Source organism: Aulonocara stuartgranti, assembly GCF_965226115.1.
Source record: "Aulonocara stuartgranti genome assembly, chromosome: 12".
Classification (NCBI taxonomy): Eukaryota; Metazoa; Chordata; class Actinopteri; order Cichliformes; family Cichlidae; genus Aulonocara; species Aulonocara stuartgranti.
In genome coordinates this window covers 14424113-14445498 of record NC_138948.1, presented here as the reverse complement: position 1 = coordinate 14445498, position 21386 = coordinate 14424113, and the positions used below count along the sequence as shown (strand labels likewise).

The 21386-nt window shown below is 38.1% G+C and overlaps 1 protein-coding gene across 1 annotated transcript in view; it reads right to left on the bottom strand.

The window, feature by feature from the left end:
* oxct1a (3-oxoacid CoA transferase 1a) overlaps positions 1–21386 on the bottom strand; it is a 52657-nt gene that overhangs the window by 25423 nt on the left and 5848 nt on the right. Inside the window, exons 4-13 of the mRNA XM_082554400.1 lie at positions 21001–21136; positions 20725–20874; positions 20139–20245; positions 19526–19586; positions 7350–7457; positions 6978–7092; positions 6446–6540; positions 5803–5851; positions 5330–5402; positions 1798–1873 (exon numbers count right to left, since the gene is read on the bottom strand). Coding sequence (XP_082410526.1) covers positions 1798–1873; positions 5330–5402; positions 5803–5851; positions 6446–6540; positions 6978–7092; positions 7350–7457; positions 19526–19586; positions 20139–20245; positions 20725–20874; positions 21001–21136 — 970 coding nt within the window. The remainder of the gene's footprint in view (positions 1–1797; positions 1874–5329; positions 5403–5802; positions 5852–6445; positions 6541–6977; positions 7093–7349; positions 7458–19525; positions 19587–20138; positions 20246–20724; positions 20875–21000; positions 21137–21386) is intronic.

Below are 21386 nucleotides of genomic sequence, written 5' to 3'. Positions count from 1 at the left end.
TAGGACAACTTGATAAAGCTCTCGCAGCCAAAGATAAAATAGCACAACAAGTCCGAATCCTGTATTCTATTACCCCTTTTCACTTCATCTATTGTTTTTCCAGATGTTTCAGCCTGAGTGGAGATGTAAAAGCGTTTCAAAGCCCTCAACTGGAAAATGTTCATCTGCATTTTGCATATTAAAAGCATTTGAAATCAACATAATCTCACTGAGAGTACTGCATCCCCAACTCCTACGTAAAACATTTCCAATTTCACGCTATGCACCCATCTTTAGATAGTGAATAATTTTCATTATTACAAAGGGTTGCAAATGTAATTCTCGTCATCCATCCTTTCTAAAGAGGGGATAATGAAGATTGAAGCGTAGGTGAGGACAGAAGTATGTGTGCCAATGTTCCGCATTGTTTCGCTTTTCAAAATGTCCAGAATTACACAAGAGAACAAAATAAATAAATTCTTTGTCTATGAGCAGCTCCACTGCAGGGCTTCAAAATCTGCATAGCATACTTAATCAAGCACTGGTTAATTAGCAATTACCATGGACAAACAAGTATGAGTGAAGTGGTAAAAATTAAATTAAGTTGCAAAATTTACAAATCACCATCAACAACAGTATTCTATTCACCAAGCTGTTATGCAGTCATTTACACTGTTCAAAACAATTAAAGGAATACTCAAATGGACATCGGCTGTTGATGAATGAAATATTGAAACTCAAAATCTTTACTGATATACGTTGTTTTAGTTTGAAATGATGTAACAATGGTTAGTGGAAACCAAAGCCATCAACCCTTTGAGGGCTAGACTAAAGAGGAAAAACTAAAAAAGGAAATAACACAAGAAATTGCATGGTAAAATTGCATGTCTCCAAGACTGTGCCCGTTTCTAGTTTGTCGCTTAGAGGAGATGTGTCTATAAAATGATGTACATGCTGAAACAACTCTGCACGTACACGTCAGCACTTCAGTGCAAAAAGACAAAACAAAACAAAAAAAAACTCTGTGGCCAGGGGGCATTCTGGTTGAGGACTCCCACATGGCAAAGAGGCTTTTAATGGGTTCTTGACCTTAGTAATCATTCCCAAGGTCTGAGGCCACTGTGGTCTTAGTACCAACTGACCTGATGTAATATCTAATAATAATGTTGTACACCCATTATGCTGCAGCACTCACAAACAAGAGAGTGAAAGGCATTTCCTCGACAGTGCAGTCTAGGCGGAGTAGTCGAACACATATCCACTGAGCTCTCAACACAGACAGCATCGTCAGAAGAACAGTTGATAAAGTAAATTAAAAATTTTGTATTGTTCGATACATATGCGTACCGAACTGAAACCACTATATCGAACGGTTCAATATTGATACAAGTATCGTTGCAAGTATTCTGAAAGAGAATTCGTAGTAGTTACATGTTTGAACTAATATTACAACAAGTAATTATTTATATAGTGATGGATTATTCAGTGTTTTAGATCTTGAAAGCCAGATAAAGACAAAGAATGAGTATGAATATGTACTATACTGACAGAAGGATGTATGTATACAGTTAGAATAATGTAACAATAAAACCGTACCACAACTTTTACATTACCAAACACCCACTTGACACAAACTCAATAAATAAAAATAATTAAATAAAATTACAAAAATATCAGTAAACCCTATCAGCAAACCCTCAACAAATTAAACATTTGGAGCACGCTCATTATACTGCTGTGCTGAACCACAGCAGGTGCTGAAGAAACAACAAATGTGGAAAAAAGTTAACAGCTGTGGGCAATCAAAAGCAAACTTACTGGGATCATCCAGTTGGCTAGATCTCCATGTTTTGACACCTGCATGGCGCCCAGCATTGTCAGGTTGATGTGACCCCTGATGAGAATGACACAACAGAAGAAGACAGCTGTCAACTCCAGAATCACTTCCACTTATGAACTCACAAATCCGCCCATCAGATATAAAATAAAACACAACAGTACTGCTAGAGTGACTCCATTTTTGTGACAAGACACCATACAAGCGTATCAGACTGATTCTCACATTAAATGCCTTCACAATAATAATCTTCCCATCTCAGCCTTTTTTTGATAGCAGTACTTGTCATAGATAAAAGGTCTGTTCCAATGTTTTATTCACATCTTTTTAAACAAACACTTATCTGCTATAGCAGGGGTCGGCAAACCTGGACACGCGTGCCACAGCTGGCACGCAAAGGGTTAACTGATGGCACGACCATAGCTGGACTGGCCATCGGGCATACCGGTGATGGTGACTTTTTGTTTTCATTGGCCGATGTTTTTGTTTTTGTTGTTGTTTTTGTAACGGTATAAACAATGAAAGGTGGTGGACTGGCCGGATGCTGGTTGATGTGTAGAAATAACTCAGTTGTTTGGTGGTGACTGTGGCGGAGCTTTTACAGAAGCCAGCAGGTGGATGAGGGAAAGGGGAGACAGGAGGAGGAGAGATCCGAGGCGGCTGCCGGTCCGAGTGTCAGGTGAACTGAACTTCAGGTAAGAAGTTATGACCTGCAGTCTATCTGAGTCAGATATAAGCCAAGTTTAGGTGGAGTTTATTTTCGTTATACTGACTTTTTACAGTTAGTTACAATAACTCGTACTAACTAGCATGACCGAGTTTCTATATAGCCAATGGCTGGGTGGGTGCTATGATGTTACTGATAGTGAACTTTATTTCATTCATAAGGTTAGTTAGTAGAGTTGCCAACTGTCCCGTAAAAAGCGGAATCGTCTCGTATTCAGAGAAAATATTACGGGTTTCGTACTTCGCATTTGTCCCGTACTTCAGCTAGAATGAAAAAAAAGACACAAAGCTTTAGTTATTTGTGTTAAACAACAGCAGCACGTTTAAGCTTGATCAGCTGTTGTTAGAATTTATTTAATATTAATTTCTAGTATCAGCTGATGTTTGCTGGAGCCACAGCTGTAAAAGCTGCTGGTCATGATATCGGCTTGGATATGTGGTGAGAGGGAAACATGAAGATGAAACCAGGAGATGTCCTTACTGAATCATCAGAGCTGAACAGGTGATGGAGAAACAGGTTTACCTTTAGGTGACATGAATGAGTTGAAGGGAAGTTATGAACTGTTTCTGAGAGACAAATAACACCAGGATCCTTTTCCAAGCAGCTGACAGCTGGTAACTGTGCAGGGGCGGATCTAGCAAAGTTTTGCCAGGGGGCCAGGTAGGGCATTAACAGGGATAGGGGGGCACAAAGAAATACTTTCTTATTCTCATTTAAAATGTCTAGCTTTTAAAAAATTATTATCTGAATCTTAGAACCAAAGTTTTTATCTGACGTAAAATGTATAGAAATCATACATATACCAACAAGACAGTGTACATAACTGTCACAACAGTGTTTGGTTTCATTCAAAGGCTTTATGGCTTTAATACCTGGTGGGCCGGTCTCTAGTCAAAATGCCCGGGCTGATTTTTTGTCCCAGTCCAGCCCTGGGCACGACACGCAGTGAATTAATCTGAGAAGGTGCATTAAAAAAATAAATGGCTGGGCCAGCGGTGCACATCGCAAATTAACTTTCATACACACATTAGTTGTGCTGCTTCTTAATGACGGTATCTTAGCTAACAACCCCAACTATCAGATTCAACTTGTAATTGGCTAAAAATAACTTAGCTTACCGGTGAGAGGGACACTGCTAGCTGGTAGTTTTTTCAAGCAACGTTGAAATTTCTACATTCCGACACTTTAAATTCTTCAGGAGCTGTTTGCCCAGCGCAGCATCAGCACCACGGAAATACAATGATACATCCGTAGACTCACACTCTGTGGGGATCAAAGTTTGCAGAACGACGAATGCAGCTGGAATCCATAGCTGTGCGTGTTCACTGAGCTTGCATTTTCACCTGCTGGACATCACTACCTGACAAGTTTAACTTTCTTCAGAATATTGCAGAGGCCTTATTGACAGTGTTTGGCTCTACATGTCTGTGTGAGCAGATTTTCTCTCACACGAAGAGTGTCCTCAGGTAGCCGTCTGAACGCTGGACACTCGGAGACCTGTGTCTCTGAGTGGGAGACCAGAGATCACATTAACATGTGTATCTCTGTATTAACAAACATGCCATATTGGCCCAGTTTATTTTTCTTATCATTGTTGTGAGGAGACCATAAATAGCATTTGCATTTTCTGTTGTACAGTTCATTTGCTGTTATGGAGTTCTTGTTATGGATAAAAAGTGTCTTTTTTTTGTTTCAAAATAGCTGATAACTATTTGCTGATAGCTGCCAACATCTGCGAACAAATATAATTCTATAAAGTTGGTCTATATAGTGTGTAACTGTTAGTATAGAGCGTTATTAAATTTATTGCTAATGCAATTATATGGCACACTGACTTCTGAGGAAATTTTAGATGGCACTCATCATCAGAAAGGTTGCCGACCCCTGTGCTAGAGGTACCACTATAATCCACTATATTAGCAAATTAAGTTTTACTTGTCTCTTTATGTGTGATACTTTCTTCACTAGAAGCAATCTCTGCTTCAGAATAAGGAGTTTAAAGTCCAAAGTAAAGTCCTGCAACAGGCAGTTAGGGGTATCACTAGGATGTCTACAGCTGCACGGATTAGTGCTGCTGCCTACTGTATAATCATAAAGCACTTTAATCCTTTTTGTTTCTGCAAAAGAATGTAGCAGCTCATGGTGGGTGTTGGCCACACACAAACACATACAGACTAAGAAGTGATAAAGTCTAAATGCCCAAGTGTAACATAATAAGTGTGGTGTCTGAGGTAATGTGGCTCACAGCACACCATATGTTGAGTAATTCTTTCCCAGCATATCTGCACAATAGCAGACACACTCACACATGGACAAATTTAGCGTTGTTCCATTCGGTACCTGCCAGTGTGACAGGACAGTATTATTTATGAGCAATATTGAATTCTTGCTGGGAGGACAAAAAGAATTGATACCGCAGGGAGTCTGGGTGGGCAATCACAGTGAGCTGGCAAATCAATAAGAACCGAAGACCTTGGGAATATTTGGAAGGCTGCTGTGTAGTTGTACTGATGACAGTGTTGTCCAGCATTGTGAGTCATGGTTTTGGCCTCTAGTTACAGGTGTTTGGTGCAGGTGATAAGCAAATATGAAATTATGACGACTCTAAAATTCAGTAAATAATAGATTAGAAATGATGTTTTTAAAGGTCTCACTTTATGTATACCTCCAAGCTATAAGTGACTCAATAATTTTTAAGGGACTTACGTTTAAGTCCACCACTGTTAGGCATATCTTACTTGAATTCAACAAATAAGTTTTGAAAAGCTTGTGTGTTATGGACTTACCCTCGGATCATAGCAAATGAGTCATCACTGGAAAAATACGCTGCCCCAGGGAGCACAGTGACAGTCTCCTTCCCTGCAGAAAAGCAACACAAAGCATTGCAATTCATTTATCATAGCAGTGAATTTAACACTCAACACATCAAAAAGCAACGCACTTTAGAGATGAACATGAAGACAGTAAATAACAAAGAAAAACATACAACAATGGCATTAAAAAAAATTAATGGAAGGCTGAATTCGAGAGGGAAAAACGATGCTGGATAACTGGACACTTGTCAAATGTCAACAAACAAGTATTATCTGAGTAAGTTTGTGCCAAGCATGAAGCAGGCAGGGAAAAAATGGTAAAATAAAATGCTCTTATTTTCCCTAATATTTTACCAGACCAGTTTTCATACTTAACTCTCTTAAATAAATTACCTAATTTTGTCAGAGGACGTGGGAAATTAGATGTTCATTAGGATAACCCTTACCAGCATTAATCAGGTCTGCGTCTACTGCATCCTCAGTGGGGTAGGGACCCTATAAAAAAAGAAATAAAAGGTAAAAAGAAAAAAATGCACACATGCAGGCAGGACACATGTCACTCAGCCTGACTGGCCATGGTCTTTGAAGAAAGAGGCACAATCACATTTCTCCGATTAGATGAGGCATCGATTTTCTCTGCTTTCAACAAAGAGACTGAGGAGGTGGAGAGATCGGTACCTTTTTGAAACTGGCAGTCATAAATATAACATTGACAAATAAGAAATTACCATAGGCGCCTACATTCTGTCAACACAACTGATTGGAGAGCCACTCTATAGCAGCGGCAGCGGCAGCCTTTGTTAAAAGGCTCAGCCGGCAAATAATGAGAAAGAAAAATGGACGAAAAAAAGCGTCAAATTGCTACAATCTCTTACGTAACAATCGAAACACATTTCAAATGAGGGCCCCAACTAGGAATGATGCTGGTTAAATAAATGGCTATTCAGTTTGAAACATGCTTACTGCCACTTCAAAAAAAACGTCTCTGCAAAGAATGAAGAAATATGTAGCTCGTTAGCTTGTTTAGTCAAGATTCAAAGCGCTGAAACCTGAGGGAAGGCAAAAAAAACTAAAACGTAGGTGTCTTACCAGCCCCAGAATCCCATTTTCACTCTGGAGGTGTACAGTGATGTCTGGTTTTATAAAGTTGCTGGCCAGCATGGGGATACCAATACCAAGGTTAGCTTGTATTATTCTTTGTTAAAGACAGTAGCTTCGATATTTGTATTTCTGACAGGGGAAAAAGGTGTTAAGATTAACAAATGCATGCATTGTTTAAACAGTCACTAAACAGTCATGTTAAGTCCAAAAAACACTGAATGGTTAATCACAGATCAGTCGATCAAAAACTAAAGATGATTTCACAAGGAAGGGCAGAAGCTGTCACGATAAAATGTAACTAAAGACCACAGGGAGAAAAAAAAAAAAAAAGCATAGCACATTATGTGCATCATTTATTATGCAACTTGATGATAAAGGAAGCCAAGGTAAAGCATTCTTCTGTGGCAGCTGGATACTTTTTGGTTTGGTTTTCCTGGTGGGCGTTAAAAGTAGGCCACTGCTTCACAAATGTATATGATTTTTTTATCCTCTCACTGCTTGCATTTCCATCAAAGGATACCATACATGCCATCCTCAAATTCCAGAGCAGCCCTGCGAATGATCCTCTCTCGAACAATGTCAGATTCCTTCTTTGGCTTGGGCTTCTCTTCTTGGCTTTTCCTTACTGTGCGTTTCTGGAAACATATGGAAATATAATATAATCTTGAAAAGTTCATTCTGGTTGAGTAACACGACACATGAATAAAACAACAAAGGCTATTTCTGAACAGTGAAAGAAATGGCTTGGGAAAGGTTCATCTCTACAGTTCTATCACTGCAGGATTGATCTTTTTTTCTTTTTCCATTACAATTTCATAATCCAGAATGCTTTGCATGCCTTCCAAATGTAATGTGTCTACTTCTCTGAACTCTTTAATGTATCATTTTGTACCTCAATCCTTTTTTCACAACTGGCGCCCTGGACAACCCTGTGGACATAGATGCTGGGTATGTGGATATCCTCTGCAGCAAAAGCCCCGACATCCACCACCTCTTCCACCTACACAGAGACACAGAGTGATGAGCTCTGACTTCACTTGCAAGGTGTCCCATGATCCTTGAGATTAAAGTTCGGATAAAGAAACCATGCACAGATGGAATTACACCACCAGAAAATAACCTTTGCCTACCAAGCTATGAAATTCAAAAGGTGAAATGATAAAAATCCAGTAGATATTTTCGCACTCTGCAGGCAAATCTGAAGATTTCTTCTTGATTTTTGGGTTACTATACAATTTCTTAAGGCTTTAAAAATGCAAGTACTGTAAATAAATGTAAAAACAAATGAGACAATTTAAGTTTGTTACTAATATAATTCATAATTGAGCTTCAAACATCAGTGGCGTTAATGCTGAAGAAAACATTTGTCCTAATATGGCCTCAGAGGTTTTGAAATTATTCTACTATCATGTCTTTCACAGGGAAGAGACAGTAAATATTTGTGGAAAAGTTGCATTTATTCTTCTAGCAACTCCACTGAGCCCAGTGAAAGCTGTCTGTGTACCCAAAGTCAGCTTGGCTAACAGAAAATAGGAATCGTCTGACACACCAAGCCCAGGGGATGCAGCTTGATCCTAAGATCAAAAGCAGCGAGAGTAGGGGTGTATGGAGGAGATTGTATTCATGCTGTGGGTATGCTGGCCAAACTAAAAATAGAGGTCAAAAGGAACCTTTTCACCATTACGTGGAAAACAATGGTTAGTTCCAAAAACTTTTTTCCAAGGGTTAAATTTCAGATCAGTTTATTCTGATAATATGGAATAAACCATCTCGATCATTGTCGTACTTAACATGACAGCAATATAAAAATCGTGTACATGTAGCAGGCAGTATATTGCTGACTGTGACAGAAAGTGCACCACCTTTATTTAGAAAGTGTACAGCAGCAGAAGAGGAGTATACATCTGGGATTCTTTCTGTCTGACTAACAAGACAGTGATGGAAATGGCTATTGATTTCAAAAGAGTTGGGTCATCATGACTAGGATAGGAACCTAACAACAAACCTGCTTCCTCCTCCTTGCTATAAACTGAGCCTGCAGTTACACAGGTGTTCAGGGAGACTTGTACGGCATGTGTGGGATCCATTAAGCCTTGCTGCCCATGCAGGTCTTCTCTAGGTCTTTTTGCAGTATCCATATTTACAGTAGGCTGTAGCATTAAACACTACAGTCCTAGAGATTTCAAATAAAGGACTCAAACAAAGCTGGGACTGACAAAAAGCCTTTTTTTGAGAACCAATTTTCCTTTATCAAATAGATGAGACTTCAATGGGACGGATGTGCTGTTTCTTTCTTCCAGGAGATTCTTCAAGTGGTTGAAATAATAAAATTAAAATGAAAAATGGAAAAAAAATAAAAGTGTTCCCACACCTCTGGGAACCAAAGACGACTCAGCCGTGACAACATAATTCTCGCCCTCATTTCTACTTTTCAGTGCTTTACTCCTGTGTAGTTCAGAGTGTAACCTGCTCATTCTATTTACATGAGGGGCAAGCAGCCGTTCAGAGCAAATTGAATTGAATCTTTCCTTATCTCTATTTCCTCCCTCAGCACTCAGCCCTGACTGAGAGGAGTCAATGGCTGAGAGTGGATCCCATCTTAGCGTTGTCATGGATACACAGGCTTTGGTCTCTCATGAGCTAGGGCCACTCAGGACCATAAAGTGATTTTAGACTCTTTTGCTGGTTCTACTCTGGTTTATGGTAAATCTCTGATGCTCCAGAGTGGAAACGAGGCCATGCAAGATGAGACTGATGCAGCAGTCCCACACACTCACCCACATCTTTCTCTGGGGGCTTGATCTGTCTTGGTGAGAAGCATGATTTTCTTAGACATCTTCATTAAGCAAGATTGTGCTTGTCATGTTATTAAAAAAAAATGTTTTAGTCTTATGACAAGGGAAACCTGGGGGAGGAGGATTACAACAAATATCTGGGGTGTAAATTTCTAAGAATTTTAAGATGCATATGAAAACAACATCAATCCCTTAATTAGAAAAGTATATACAATTGTAAGACCCTGAAAAACAAAAAACGAAAAACAAACAAACACAGAATTCACACCCAAGAGGCTGGATTTCCTCATATTGTTTCATTGGTCTCACACATGCAAACAAACCATGTATTCAGCTCCATTTTCAATTACCCTCCCAAAGCTAAGTCAAAGCACAATAACAAGCTCATACAATTTAAATGTGCTGTGTACATAAAAAAAAAAGCCTCTCTTCTTTTCATCTATGTGATGTGTCCCGGCTACACCACTGCTCAGATGTAGTTCAGACAGAAGGTTCAACGGATGTGAAAGGATAAAGCACTAAAATAAAATAATACACACACACACACAGACACAAACACACACACAATGAGCAGGTGCGTAACACTAGCAAGCAGGCACACATGGACAGACATTGATATTCCCGTATCTGTAGAACGATTTTCACATCAATGAGAGCGGAGCGAGGCATGAAGTGAGCTGGCAGGAGGATAGAGGGAATCAAAGTGCCCTCTGGGGACGTGGCAAGCGTTTTTTCATGAGTTTGTGCTTTTTTAGGCTGTGAGCTTTGTCAAATCTCGTTAATCTCACACTGATCAGTGTGCAGTGCTATCAAATTCCTAGAATAAACCATAAACGGTGATGTGGTGCACACCCCTCGCTCTTCATTCACTAAACGACACTTGAAATACTATGCCAAGCTAATGAAATATGATAAACATTTAAAAAGAATAACAAAAATAAAATAGATGGATCACATTTTTAAGTTGATTGAACAAAAAGTACTGCAAGATAAACTAAATATAACAGAAATGATTTTACGTTATATCGTTTTAGTGGTTACAATAGTTGCAGCAAGTGAAAATATGTGCACAGTATTAAAAAAAAGGTTACACAATAATAGGTCCGAGACGCTACAATGTTCATCACACCCTTGATTACAAAGGCACTGAGTGGAATAAACAAAGAGCACTGGTAATTGCCCCTTTTTAATAGCCTAAGTGATGAGTGCACAAGTACAGCTGCATTACCACTCCTCAGTGTACACACACAGCACGGTCCAATTTCTCCATTTAGAATACCATAAGAGTGCAGACAACACTCCCTTCTGTACTTAACACATCAGATACCTGTTGCTGCTATCGTGGAAATTTTATACTACTGAAATAAAAATCATTAAATAAATAAAAACAAACAACAGATACTATCGTATATCCTATACTACTGAAATAACTTGTAAATAAATGGAAATTCCTTATATTGTGCCATTTTTATAGAAATTGTTATGCAAATACAAATTCTTATATACGAGTTACAACAACAGCATCTACAGACATCTACAGCAGAGACAGTAATTCCGCTGTGTAGTGATATACTGTTGTTTAGTTGTTCCCCACATAGTGAAAACTTACATTTGGAGTCAGTATTTTTGCCAACTGAACACACCTTGTGAATATTGTCTTAAAGCTGCGTCCAAACTGGAAGCAATGCTCGTACTGATGGCTGATCGCTTGCAGACATTCCAGGCTCCTGTTGCCTAGGTAACACTTAAATGTTTTTATTATCGGGTCGTACATCAATCAACAGTATCCTGCGTTGTCACCTGGAAGTTGAGGGAAATTCATCTGGGTGGGTAACACCCACTTTGCTTAGCCAGTGGTTATTCACCCTGCAGTCACTGAATATCATTCACTTTTTATGGTCTTCCAGTGTGACTCTAGCTTAAGACTGGTTCCAAAGGTGAATTTTGATTGCATGGTTATCCTTTCTTAAACCTCAACTTGACTTCCATTTTAAAGATAATGACTCGATTTAATGTGTTATTATGTTTTGGGGAGTTTTTTGTGGCAGAACTTGCTAATATATGTAGCAAAACTATAGATAAATCACTATAGTTACACAGTAAACTGGAATTATCAGTGTCATTTCAGCCAGAGTTCTAAATATTACACTCAAAGGAGTCACCAAGACTTTCTAAACATGGGATTTGTGGCAGCTGGAGAAAATTCTGCAGTATATGCTCCTTCTGCACCAGGGAGCAGCTGCACCCCTCTGTGACCCACAGTGCTCTCATGCACTGCGAGACCTTGAGGGAGAAGATTCTAAAATTGAATGTCTAATGTTATTTTAAGAAAAAGACAGATCAGAGATTTCGGTGTAGCATGTGTTTGTTAACTAGTTAGCATACAGGCTACTGTATACCTAACTAACTTCCCCAATCAAATGGCTTATCAAAACAACTAAAAACTAATTTGGCATTAAATTTTTTTATTTCGTTACATCTCTTTATTTTATTTAGGGATGCAAGAACTGAAACGTGACAGTCAAAAGGTCAAGGGAAAGAAGGTGTGGCTACAGGCAACCGGCAACAGGGCATGATGATGACAGTGACACCACACTCTCATTACTGTGTTTATTTATAGCCTCTCAATCTTCCTCCTATTGTGCACTTGGCCACGCATGGTTTCCACTTTCAGGGCAAAGCTCCGGCTATATCCCCTGACCTAGTGCACTGACATCACGAGCAATCTGTTTCTCCTCCGTGGAAGCTTGCCTTGCCTGTGACAGATTTTATGCTATCCAGGAAATGGCAGATAGCCAGCCAATGTAAACCTTGACAACATTACAGAACTAAAAATACATTTTTCAGATGCCACACATTGCTCACCAAAGCACCTTGTATCATTTGGAATGGATTTCTGCACTCACAGCTCAAATGGCAATGTTTACATTTCAACTAACACATAAGCCTTCTTGCAATGTGCTTCAGATTCAGATGACGGGCAGTTGCGAGGAAACTTTAAACTTACAGTCAGACATTCGGTTTCTGCATATGTTCAGCAAATCTGTCTTCTATCACACTTTCACAGTGTCTCCCTCTGCTTTTACATTCAACCAGTTCATCAGACCCTATTGACTGTCAATCAGTAAAGTATATTATAGACTGTCAGTGACATTTTCTGATGCATTTATATAAGCCATGAAAAATGTCAGCAATGTTCTTGAAGTAATGTTTATGTCAAGCAGACCTACTCCTAGAAATGTCAATGCCAGCCTTTAAAATGAGGCATGATGTATTCTCTTATGTTCAGGAGAAAACTTCAAAATTGGAACAATAACAAAAAACTAAACAAAAGACACTGCTGGCCAGCTGCTATTGAGCTGTGTGCAATATGTTTTGAGATATCAGTTCAAAACAAGTATGACTACAACAATCTACATTAAAGATTTTTAGTCAATTAGCATTCAAATAACACATTTCACCTTGTGGCAAATGTATATTCTAAATCCCCATAAGCTGTGCAAAATGGGAATATAAAGAATAAACTGCACATCTTTGCACATAAAATTCAATTCATGAACCTCCTTAGGCAGGAAATGATGGAGAAAACAAGTGGTTTCTAATTACTAGAGAACAGTAGCTTGAGTAATGATGTCAGTGGAGGGCACAAGTCAAGAACAAGACTAGAAAACTCAACAAGGCATTAGAAGTTATGCAATATAGCTAAAAGGAATGTTGCCTGTATCAAGTAATCGAAATTTCAACAGTTACTAAAGGAGACAGAAGGCATTCTGATCTACAGAAGACCACAGCAGCGGCTTAAGATAATACCCATCATGCATCCATCGATCAATCTTTTTCCACTTATCCAATTCAGTGTTGTGAGAGAGGGGGACCTGGAGCCTATCCTAGTTGTCATTTAGGCGAAAAGGCAGGTTACACCAGCAAGTCCCCAGTCTATTGCAATAATCCCTATCATTTCAAGGAAAAACACAGTAGTAAACTAAAACTGACACCTTGCAGCTTTGTAACTCTCCAAAAACAGTAAAGCTGCAGTTTACAACCATGTTTGTCTAGAGCCTCCAGTAAATAAAACAAATCACTTTATCATTTAATTATAAAAGATATATTGATCATATCACAAATATGAGGCATATTTTTGAGTTATGGCCAAAGACATTTTATAATCAGTGACTTTTACCTTTAACCAACGAATTCTATACCAATCACCCTCGAATCCAAGTGAACGATTTCCTGAATTAATTGTATTCACAACAACAGCCAGACATGAGGTCACAGTGACCTTAATCTCTGACCTTTAACCGCCAATTCATCTTCATTCCAAGGGAATATTTGTGCCAAGTAATTTAACAGATATAGTGTTTACAAAAAAAGGGAAGGATAATCACAAAAAATCTAATTATCCAGCCAATACAAAACATGTTCCCAAACTATGATTGAAACTAAATTCCTTTTTTAATTAAAAGGTAAATTTCAAAGAGTAAAACAATATACACAAACAATGTTTAAACCCTTAGTTATTGCAATTTTTGTTTCAGCAAACATCCAGTGGGAGGCTGACCTGGAAATCTGAGCATGGGGGTTATTTATTACCAATTAGACTTCTTGCCTGGCTAAAAAACAAAAAAACAAAACACACTTCCAAATACCTTAATTTAATTCATGCATGATTGGATTGCTGTGCGTGCATAATAACACCCACACAACTACACTGCGCTGCTACAAGAGAACATCTGAGTCATTTACTGTGACTGATGATCGAACAACTGCAGAAACCACTGCTTGATTCAGTCTCTGGTGCACTGAATCCCACAATGCACTGGGGCCTTTCACTGTACCTGTGATAAGGGAATAACCGGACCAGCTGGACACCCTGGAATAGCAGAGTTTGGTTGCCTAGCAACCATGGAAGGAGCCAGTGATGATAATGGTAATTTTTCTTTTTTGTGTGTGTAATTTGCTTTTGTGTTATCTTGTTTACTGGCACCCTTCCAATCTCCAGGATTATAAATTCCATTAAAAAAAGTAGACGGCATAAACTGGCACATAAACTACAATCGTCGGTCAACGATCAGCGTGGAGCACTAATGTTAGCTATGTGTGAGACGGAGTTACAATAATGTGAACCATTAAAGAATATAACAAGATGTTAATCAATTTATCTCCAAGATGCGTGAAATGAACTCAGCCGGGTACCACCGCGGGATTATTGATATATACCAGGAGATCATTTGAACTTGCTTTCCATAACTGCCGTTAATTTCTAAAAAATAAAAAAAATTGAGCCTCAGTAAATTTGACTTTGATGACTTTGATTCCTGACAGTATTTAAATAGTTCAAAGAGATGCTTTTAATGAAAGCTATAATTTTATGTGCATATTAAGTATAGATATTCCAGATACTTCAGGTTTCTTCTTTTAGTCTGCGAGTTAAACGCCGTTCAATCCCTTTCAAGCACAGGAAAGAAAATTAAAGAAGAACGGGTTAGCTAAACAAAACTTTATTCAACAATTTAATGGACATAAGCTTTTTGCTGAAGAAGAAAGTCGCCTATGCTTATGAAACTCATTTTGAAACACTTAACTGTGTGGATGTTCTAGTAACTAATTAAAGCCAATGACCAGAATCACATTAATAAGATTTGGGTTTTAGTCTGGCTATGATTACTGGACTTAATTTCACAGATGATTAAGTATTTTCAAGACTTAAACTAATATAATCTAGCTTTCATTTAATAAAACAATCTAGTTGTTTAGGTATAGCTACAACTGCCAGAGTGTGGAAATTATTTCCCTGAAGTTCCCCGGGTTTTGCCAAGCTCTTGACTGCATTTTTGCCCTTTTTCATCAGTAATTGCTTAACAGTTTGGTCTTTCTATACACCAATAAGCCACAACATTAAAACAACTGACAGATGACAGAAATAACACTGATAACCAGTGTAATATGATGACAATCCCACTCCCCCTGCGCCAGCAGGAGGCCCCATACAGACAAGACACTCCCATGCACCACAGAAACTGCTTGGGAAATACAGAAAGAAGACTACAGAGAGCTCAGAGTTTTGACACAGCCTCCATACGCACATATCTGATCAAACATCTGTGGCAATTTCTAGAATAAGCCTAATCCCAAAAAGTCCCACCTCGTAACCCATAGTTTCACTGTCATACACCCCTAGATCCCCTGTGTCCATGCACCAGAGCTTAGAGCTATGGGGGCAAGGCCCTTCACAGTATTAGGTGGGTAGTTTTATTATTAGGTAGCTCAGTGGAAAAATACAGTAGTTGATGTGCAACACAAGCTTGGTGAAATGGCGTGAGCTAAAAAGCTGACCAAGTTAAATGAATGGCTTGAGAAACGCCTCACTCTGTCTGCTCCTTACACCAAGACAACAGGGTCAATATTGATTCCAAAAATCACCAGATTTATGATCAAATATGTCCTGAATCCTGAGGAGAAATGTATTGGCATAAGACAAGTAATTAGTCTCTATGCCAATATGCACTATGCAAGACAAAAAGGCTCTTAATAGGGCCAATCACTTTATAGTCCTCAATAAATTGTCATAATGTTAATATGTTACCTCCACTGCCATAAAAAATGGACCATAAAACTGGCCATCTGACAAATTACTGTGATAGAACGAAGCAGTCAGAGAACCATAATGGGATTTTAAGTTAGACATTTATTTAACATAAGGAACCTGTTATTATTTATCACTCTGCACACTCATTTTAAAGTGGGTGAGCAGAAATGAGGAAGGGGACTCACTTTAGGTCAGTGTCATTATTATATTATAAAAAATTTAAAAAAGAAAGAAAATCAAGTGAATCAAATGGTTAAACAAAGCAGGACTAGACTCAGATTCAAAACATGTAAATTCTATTTGATATCATTTATCAGACCACATCACAAATTACAATGAATGCCTCTTAGATTAAAAAAAAAAGTTGATATGTGGATGACTCGTTTTGTAATTAGAGCACAATATGAAAAAGGAGTAAAGTGGAAAAAACTTCAAAGACTAGTCTGAAACTGGCAGTTGTTTGACACAGTCTAGTTGTACTACTGGCAGGCAACGTCAAATTCCATTTAAAAAAAAGATTAATTAAGTTCAGATGCAGATGCGCAGTTTTCTGTCCTAAAGCAAAATTATTTGTGTCAGATTGGAGAAAGCACTTTAGGAGAGGTTAATTGACTGACATCAGTTCTTTACCTAAATAGAACACTTCAAATGACATTTCTTTAGCTTACCCATATATGTCAAGTACTCTGCTGAAGAGTAAAATATTAATAATTTAGAATAATCCCATTCTAAACATTAAGAGTAAACTTTTTTTTTTAATTTCTCAATTCATGACAATTAGCAGATGCCATTCATGTTCATAACTGTTTTCAGATCTTGCAATGTGAAGTACATCCTGCAAGCGTATGTTGTGATCCAAATCCCACATTCAATTTTTCACGTTGATCAACCTGTCTTTCATCCAATGCCTGCTACTCATCACTATAGGTAAGCAAAAAGGTTGGTAAAAATGTCACAAATGTATCTTATGGAAAACACTTCTATTGTAGCCTGGACCTATAATTGCCAACAACAGCAGCTTCATACATGACTCGGGTGATTCTAGGCTCAAAATGATAGTCGCAATATTCGGTTCAACCAATTATACTTGGATCTTAGCATTGTGATTATTATTATTTAAATTATTATTAAATCCAATAGCTGTAGTAAATTTCTTAGTGGTAATAGGCCATCACAAACATGTTTCAATAAGTAAACCAGTCATACCAGTCAATCCGTAAGTCAAGAGTGCGACCCTTTAAAAACCAGAAAATCCCCATGGGTCACACTCAATCTAAACTCTTCACTCTAATCAAAATACAAGAGAAAGTGATTTTTCTTTCCAAAACAAACAATAAAAGTTGTTTGCTATACATTGCTAATATTACCCAGTAATATCCAAAGTGTTAAGGCCAATGTTTGACCCAACTACTTTTTATATAACTAAAAAAATGTATATAAATAAGAAAAGACCATACTTGTAATTTCAAACTAAATATCTGTTATTACTGCGGCCCATCTGCAGTACTTCTGTTGCCCAACAGGGGGCTTCAGCTCGGAATTTTATATAAATAAAATTGAATTGAGTTGAACTGAACATCGGTAATTACTGCATTATACCAATTGTCAAGAATTAACTGATATTTACACAATATTAGGTCATTATTCCATCAGTTCATTTACCATCATATATCCAGATTTTGGTCACCACATCTACTCTTCTGGGTGAATAATAGGGCACCCAAAGCCAGGCTCTGCATTGGATTGAACATGCCTAAAGCATGACATCTTGAGATGCATGAACAATCTTAACTCTACCACTGGATTTCTACCTTTCATATTTGTGATTCTATTCTTTCAGTCACTACATGCAGCACATGCCCACAGGTGACAGCAGAAACAGAGATAAACCTGTAAAACGTCAGCTGTGCCTGCGCCCTCAGCTCTCTCTTTACTTTAACAAACCATTACAACATCTACACTACTGCAGACACAACCCGCTTGTCAATCTCCTGCTCCACTCTAGCCTCACTCCCCAACTCCTTCCCAACCTGGAGCAGGTAGTTGGCTGCTTTTCATCAGATGTTGCAGGAAAGCTTAACGGCCAGAGTGTTTCTGAACAGCATTACTCATAAATGGATAGTAAATGGTTCAAATGAAATGGGTTCTTTATTATCAATACTCAAAGGTTTGGCTGGTCACTGAGATTTGGTCTGCAATGGTAAATAGAACACATAACAGCTCCATAGTGATAAAAATGTACCCCTATGTTTTCAGACATTTCTAATCAACAGCAGATTGAATCTCCGGTCCAGCAACAATGGAATAATTGAAAATGCACTCAGATTTATGAGAGACCCTTTTCTAGCAATTTATTTTCAGAAAGTGCCAGTTTTTTCATGGTTTTTCACACAGTTTTTCTCCCTGCTGCTCTCTGAAGCAAGCCATGTCTATATGCGAGGTGTGAAGCTGTGTGTTAGATAGGCGGAGAAAGAGACAAACGCACATACACATGGAGGGAAGAGATACGCAATAACATTTTTCTAAACGGTTAAATGCTAGACAGGTGGGTAACCAGACAGAATTCAATTTCACTTCAGTTTTATTCACAGCAAAATTCATCTCAGGGCACCTTGAAGACCGTACCATATTATACAGGGAAACTACGTATGTCACAGACAACCCAGAAATAGGTGGACACACTCTGATGCTCGTCACATAGCTCTAAAAACTGCATTTATTTTTAATGCCAGGACTCTAAGAATATCCCCTGTTCAAGTGGACAATTTCAGTTCACAAACATACACACATAACCTTTTACCTCTATTATACATTTTTAGTTGTTTTGTTTCTACCCAACACAACATGAAGCATTTTCTGCTGGCGAAACTTATTTCAGTGGTCTTCAGCAACGTTAGATTTTAAATAAATTATTGACCTAAGCACTAGATTTTAAATAACCAATATACTGTAAACTAATAACACTGTGATTACATAACACTTAAACTGATTTAGAATTTAATTAAATACATCTGATCTAAACTGGCTTCTCTCTCATATTGGCTGTTATCCTCCCCACTCTCCTCCCCTCATCTTACTGGTTAACTCTTCCCGGCCCCGTTTGTACCTCAAGAGCACTTGGCTAGTTTCAAACTATTTTCTAATAACCTGCTAAGTTGATTCTAGTGAAGAGTTAATACTGCCATTAACTTATAGTTCTGGTTTTTACTGACCAGGCTCCTGACATGCATACTATTAATAGCACGTTGAAGAATTGTGCCTCTGACACTGACAGCACACACAGAGAAAGACAGTGAGCGAGAGGGACAGTGAGAAAGGGAGAACCAGAAATATTTTATGCCATATCAAATTTTTTCCTTTTCTAAATGTTGTTTTTGTTTATCTATTTTTATTTTATTTGTTATTGTTGATTTGTGAATAGCCCAAAAGGGTTTGAGAGTCTTAATTTGGACAGTGTTTACTCATCACTGTGTTTGATGGTTGATTTGTACAACTTATTTACAAGTTTACCTTTTTCAGCTAGTGGGCCTAGAAAATGAAAACTTAAACAATGGATGCAGTAAAACAATAAAGTAAAACTTATGTGTATATTCCACTCACATCCAATCCACTAGTGGAAATGTTTGAAGAGGAAGTTTGCACATGCTTTAAAAAGCATGTGACTGTGATGTTGCAGTTACATACCTCAACTATTGTGGTTTTGGCTGCCTTGCACATGGGCTGGTTGAAGTTCCTAGCTGTTTTCCTAACACAAACCAAGACATACATATTGAATAAAATGTAGTGGCAGCAAATATAATATATAAACCAGAAAGTGATTTCAAAATCTCTCAATGTGGTGTCCATTATGTTATATCCTGTTTAGACTCAGAGTACCAGAGGACACTGCTCTCTTGTGGTGAAGAATTTTACTACATTCAATTTGGACATGCACTGGATTGGTTCAATGTTACTCATGTAGGGACCTATGCATAACCTAAACTTTGCTATAACTAAAAACAATATCTAAACACAAGAGTAAATTGAGAGCATTATTTAGATTTTTCTAACTTTTGCAGCATCAATGCATATAATTGAACAGAGCTATATTAGTAGTAATGAATGATAATCCCAGTGCAGTTCAAAAATATTCTGTCTGAATAATTAAAGACGACGTATGCGCCAAAGTAGATCTGCAGGCTGAGAGCAAACAAGAGCTGACAAAGTTAATAAAGGCTTAAAATGCACTATGGTTTCATATGTTCAAATATCTCAAACTTAACACAACTTTAACACAACAATCCATGTCATTAATTACCTGAAAACAATGTTCCCGGCCTTGTCAGCTTTCCAAGCTTTGATCAGTGCAAAATCTCCAGTGATGGCTTTCTCCATGACGTAGTGCCTGCCACCAAACTCCCTCACCTGTGTACAACCAGGTGAGAAGTTACTTACAGGATGAACTAAACAGTGAGCTGTTTTAAAGTTCTGTTTTTAATTTTAGACTTGGTCTTTGTAGTTGTCTAAACTTTGTCATGCTATTGATTCTGTGGCATTTAAATAAATCTGCAATGGCTACTATTCAGGGTTACACATTACACCACCTGTGTGAAATCTCCAAAATATTTTTTACACTTAAAATATCAATTTTGACGAGGCTCTTTTCCTCAGTCACAAGACATGTGTCGCATGCCAGTACCTAATGGAGATTTATTCAACTCACTGTGTAATTTACTGTATAAAGAAACTGGATTTCAGTGCTGCTGTGCACTACAACAGATCAGACCAGAGCTCTTGGGAATCTGTGCATTATGAGGACAATTCAAGGCTACTATCATGTAACCCGCGAAGTTCAGCTACAGCACTTAATTCCAAAACTACAACAGGGATTACAGCACTCTCACCTCTCTCTTTTCACTGGCAATGGCAATGCTACCATCTTTGTTGTACTTGATAGGAGAGCCACCCTCTTGGATAAGAGTACCATAGCCAGTAGCAGTGAAGAAGGCTGGAACCCCAGCTCCCCCTGCCCTGATTCTCTCTGCAAGAGTACCCTGTGGGGGGAAAAAGTGACAGATTATGAGAGGCGTACAAGAGAAATCCAGATACATGTCCACAGCATGTTTGTTAAAAACTGTATAAGCCTTGTCACTTGACTTTTTTTTTTTTTTTAAACCAACCTGAGGCGTTAGTTCCACTTCCAGCTCCCCTGACAGATACTGTCGCTCAAATTCTGCATTCTCTCCAACATATGAGGAGATCATCCTCTTGATCTGCTTAGTCTGGAGCAGCAGGCCCAGGCCAAAGTTATCCACTCTAAGGAAAACACACACAGCACTAACTTACTAAGCTTTGTTTTGTTTATTAAATTAACTTAAGCAGTTTTTTATAAATATAAGCTGATCTAAAGGGTACACACAAGTGTCTTGTTGTGTTTTATTTTACATTTCATGTTATTATATTTCAAATGAATACATTTTCATTTTTTATTTGACATTAAAGCACTTTTCTGTCAATACTCATTTATTTCTAGCAACTATGCTTCTTTTTCCTCATAAGAAACTAT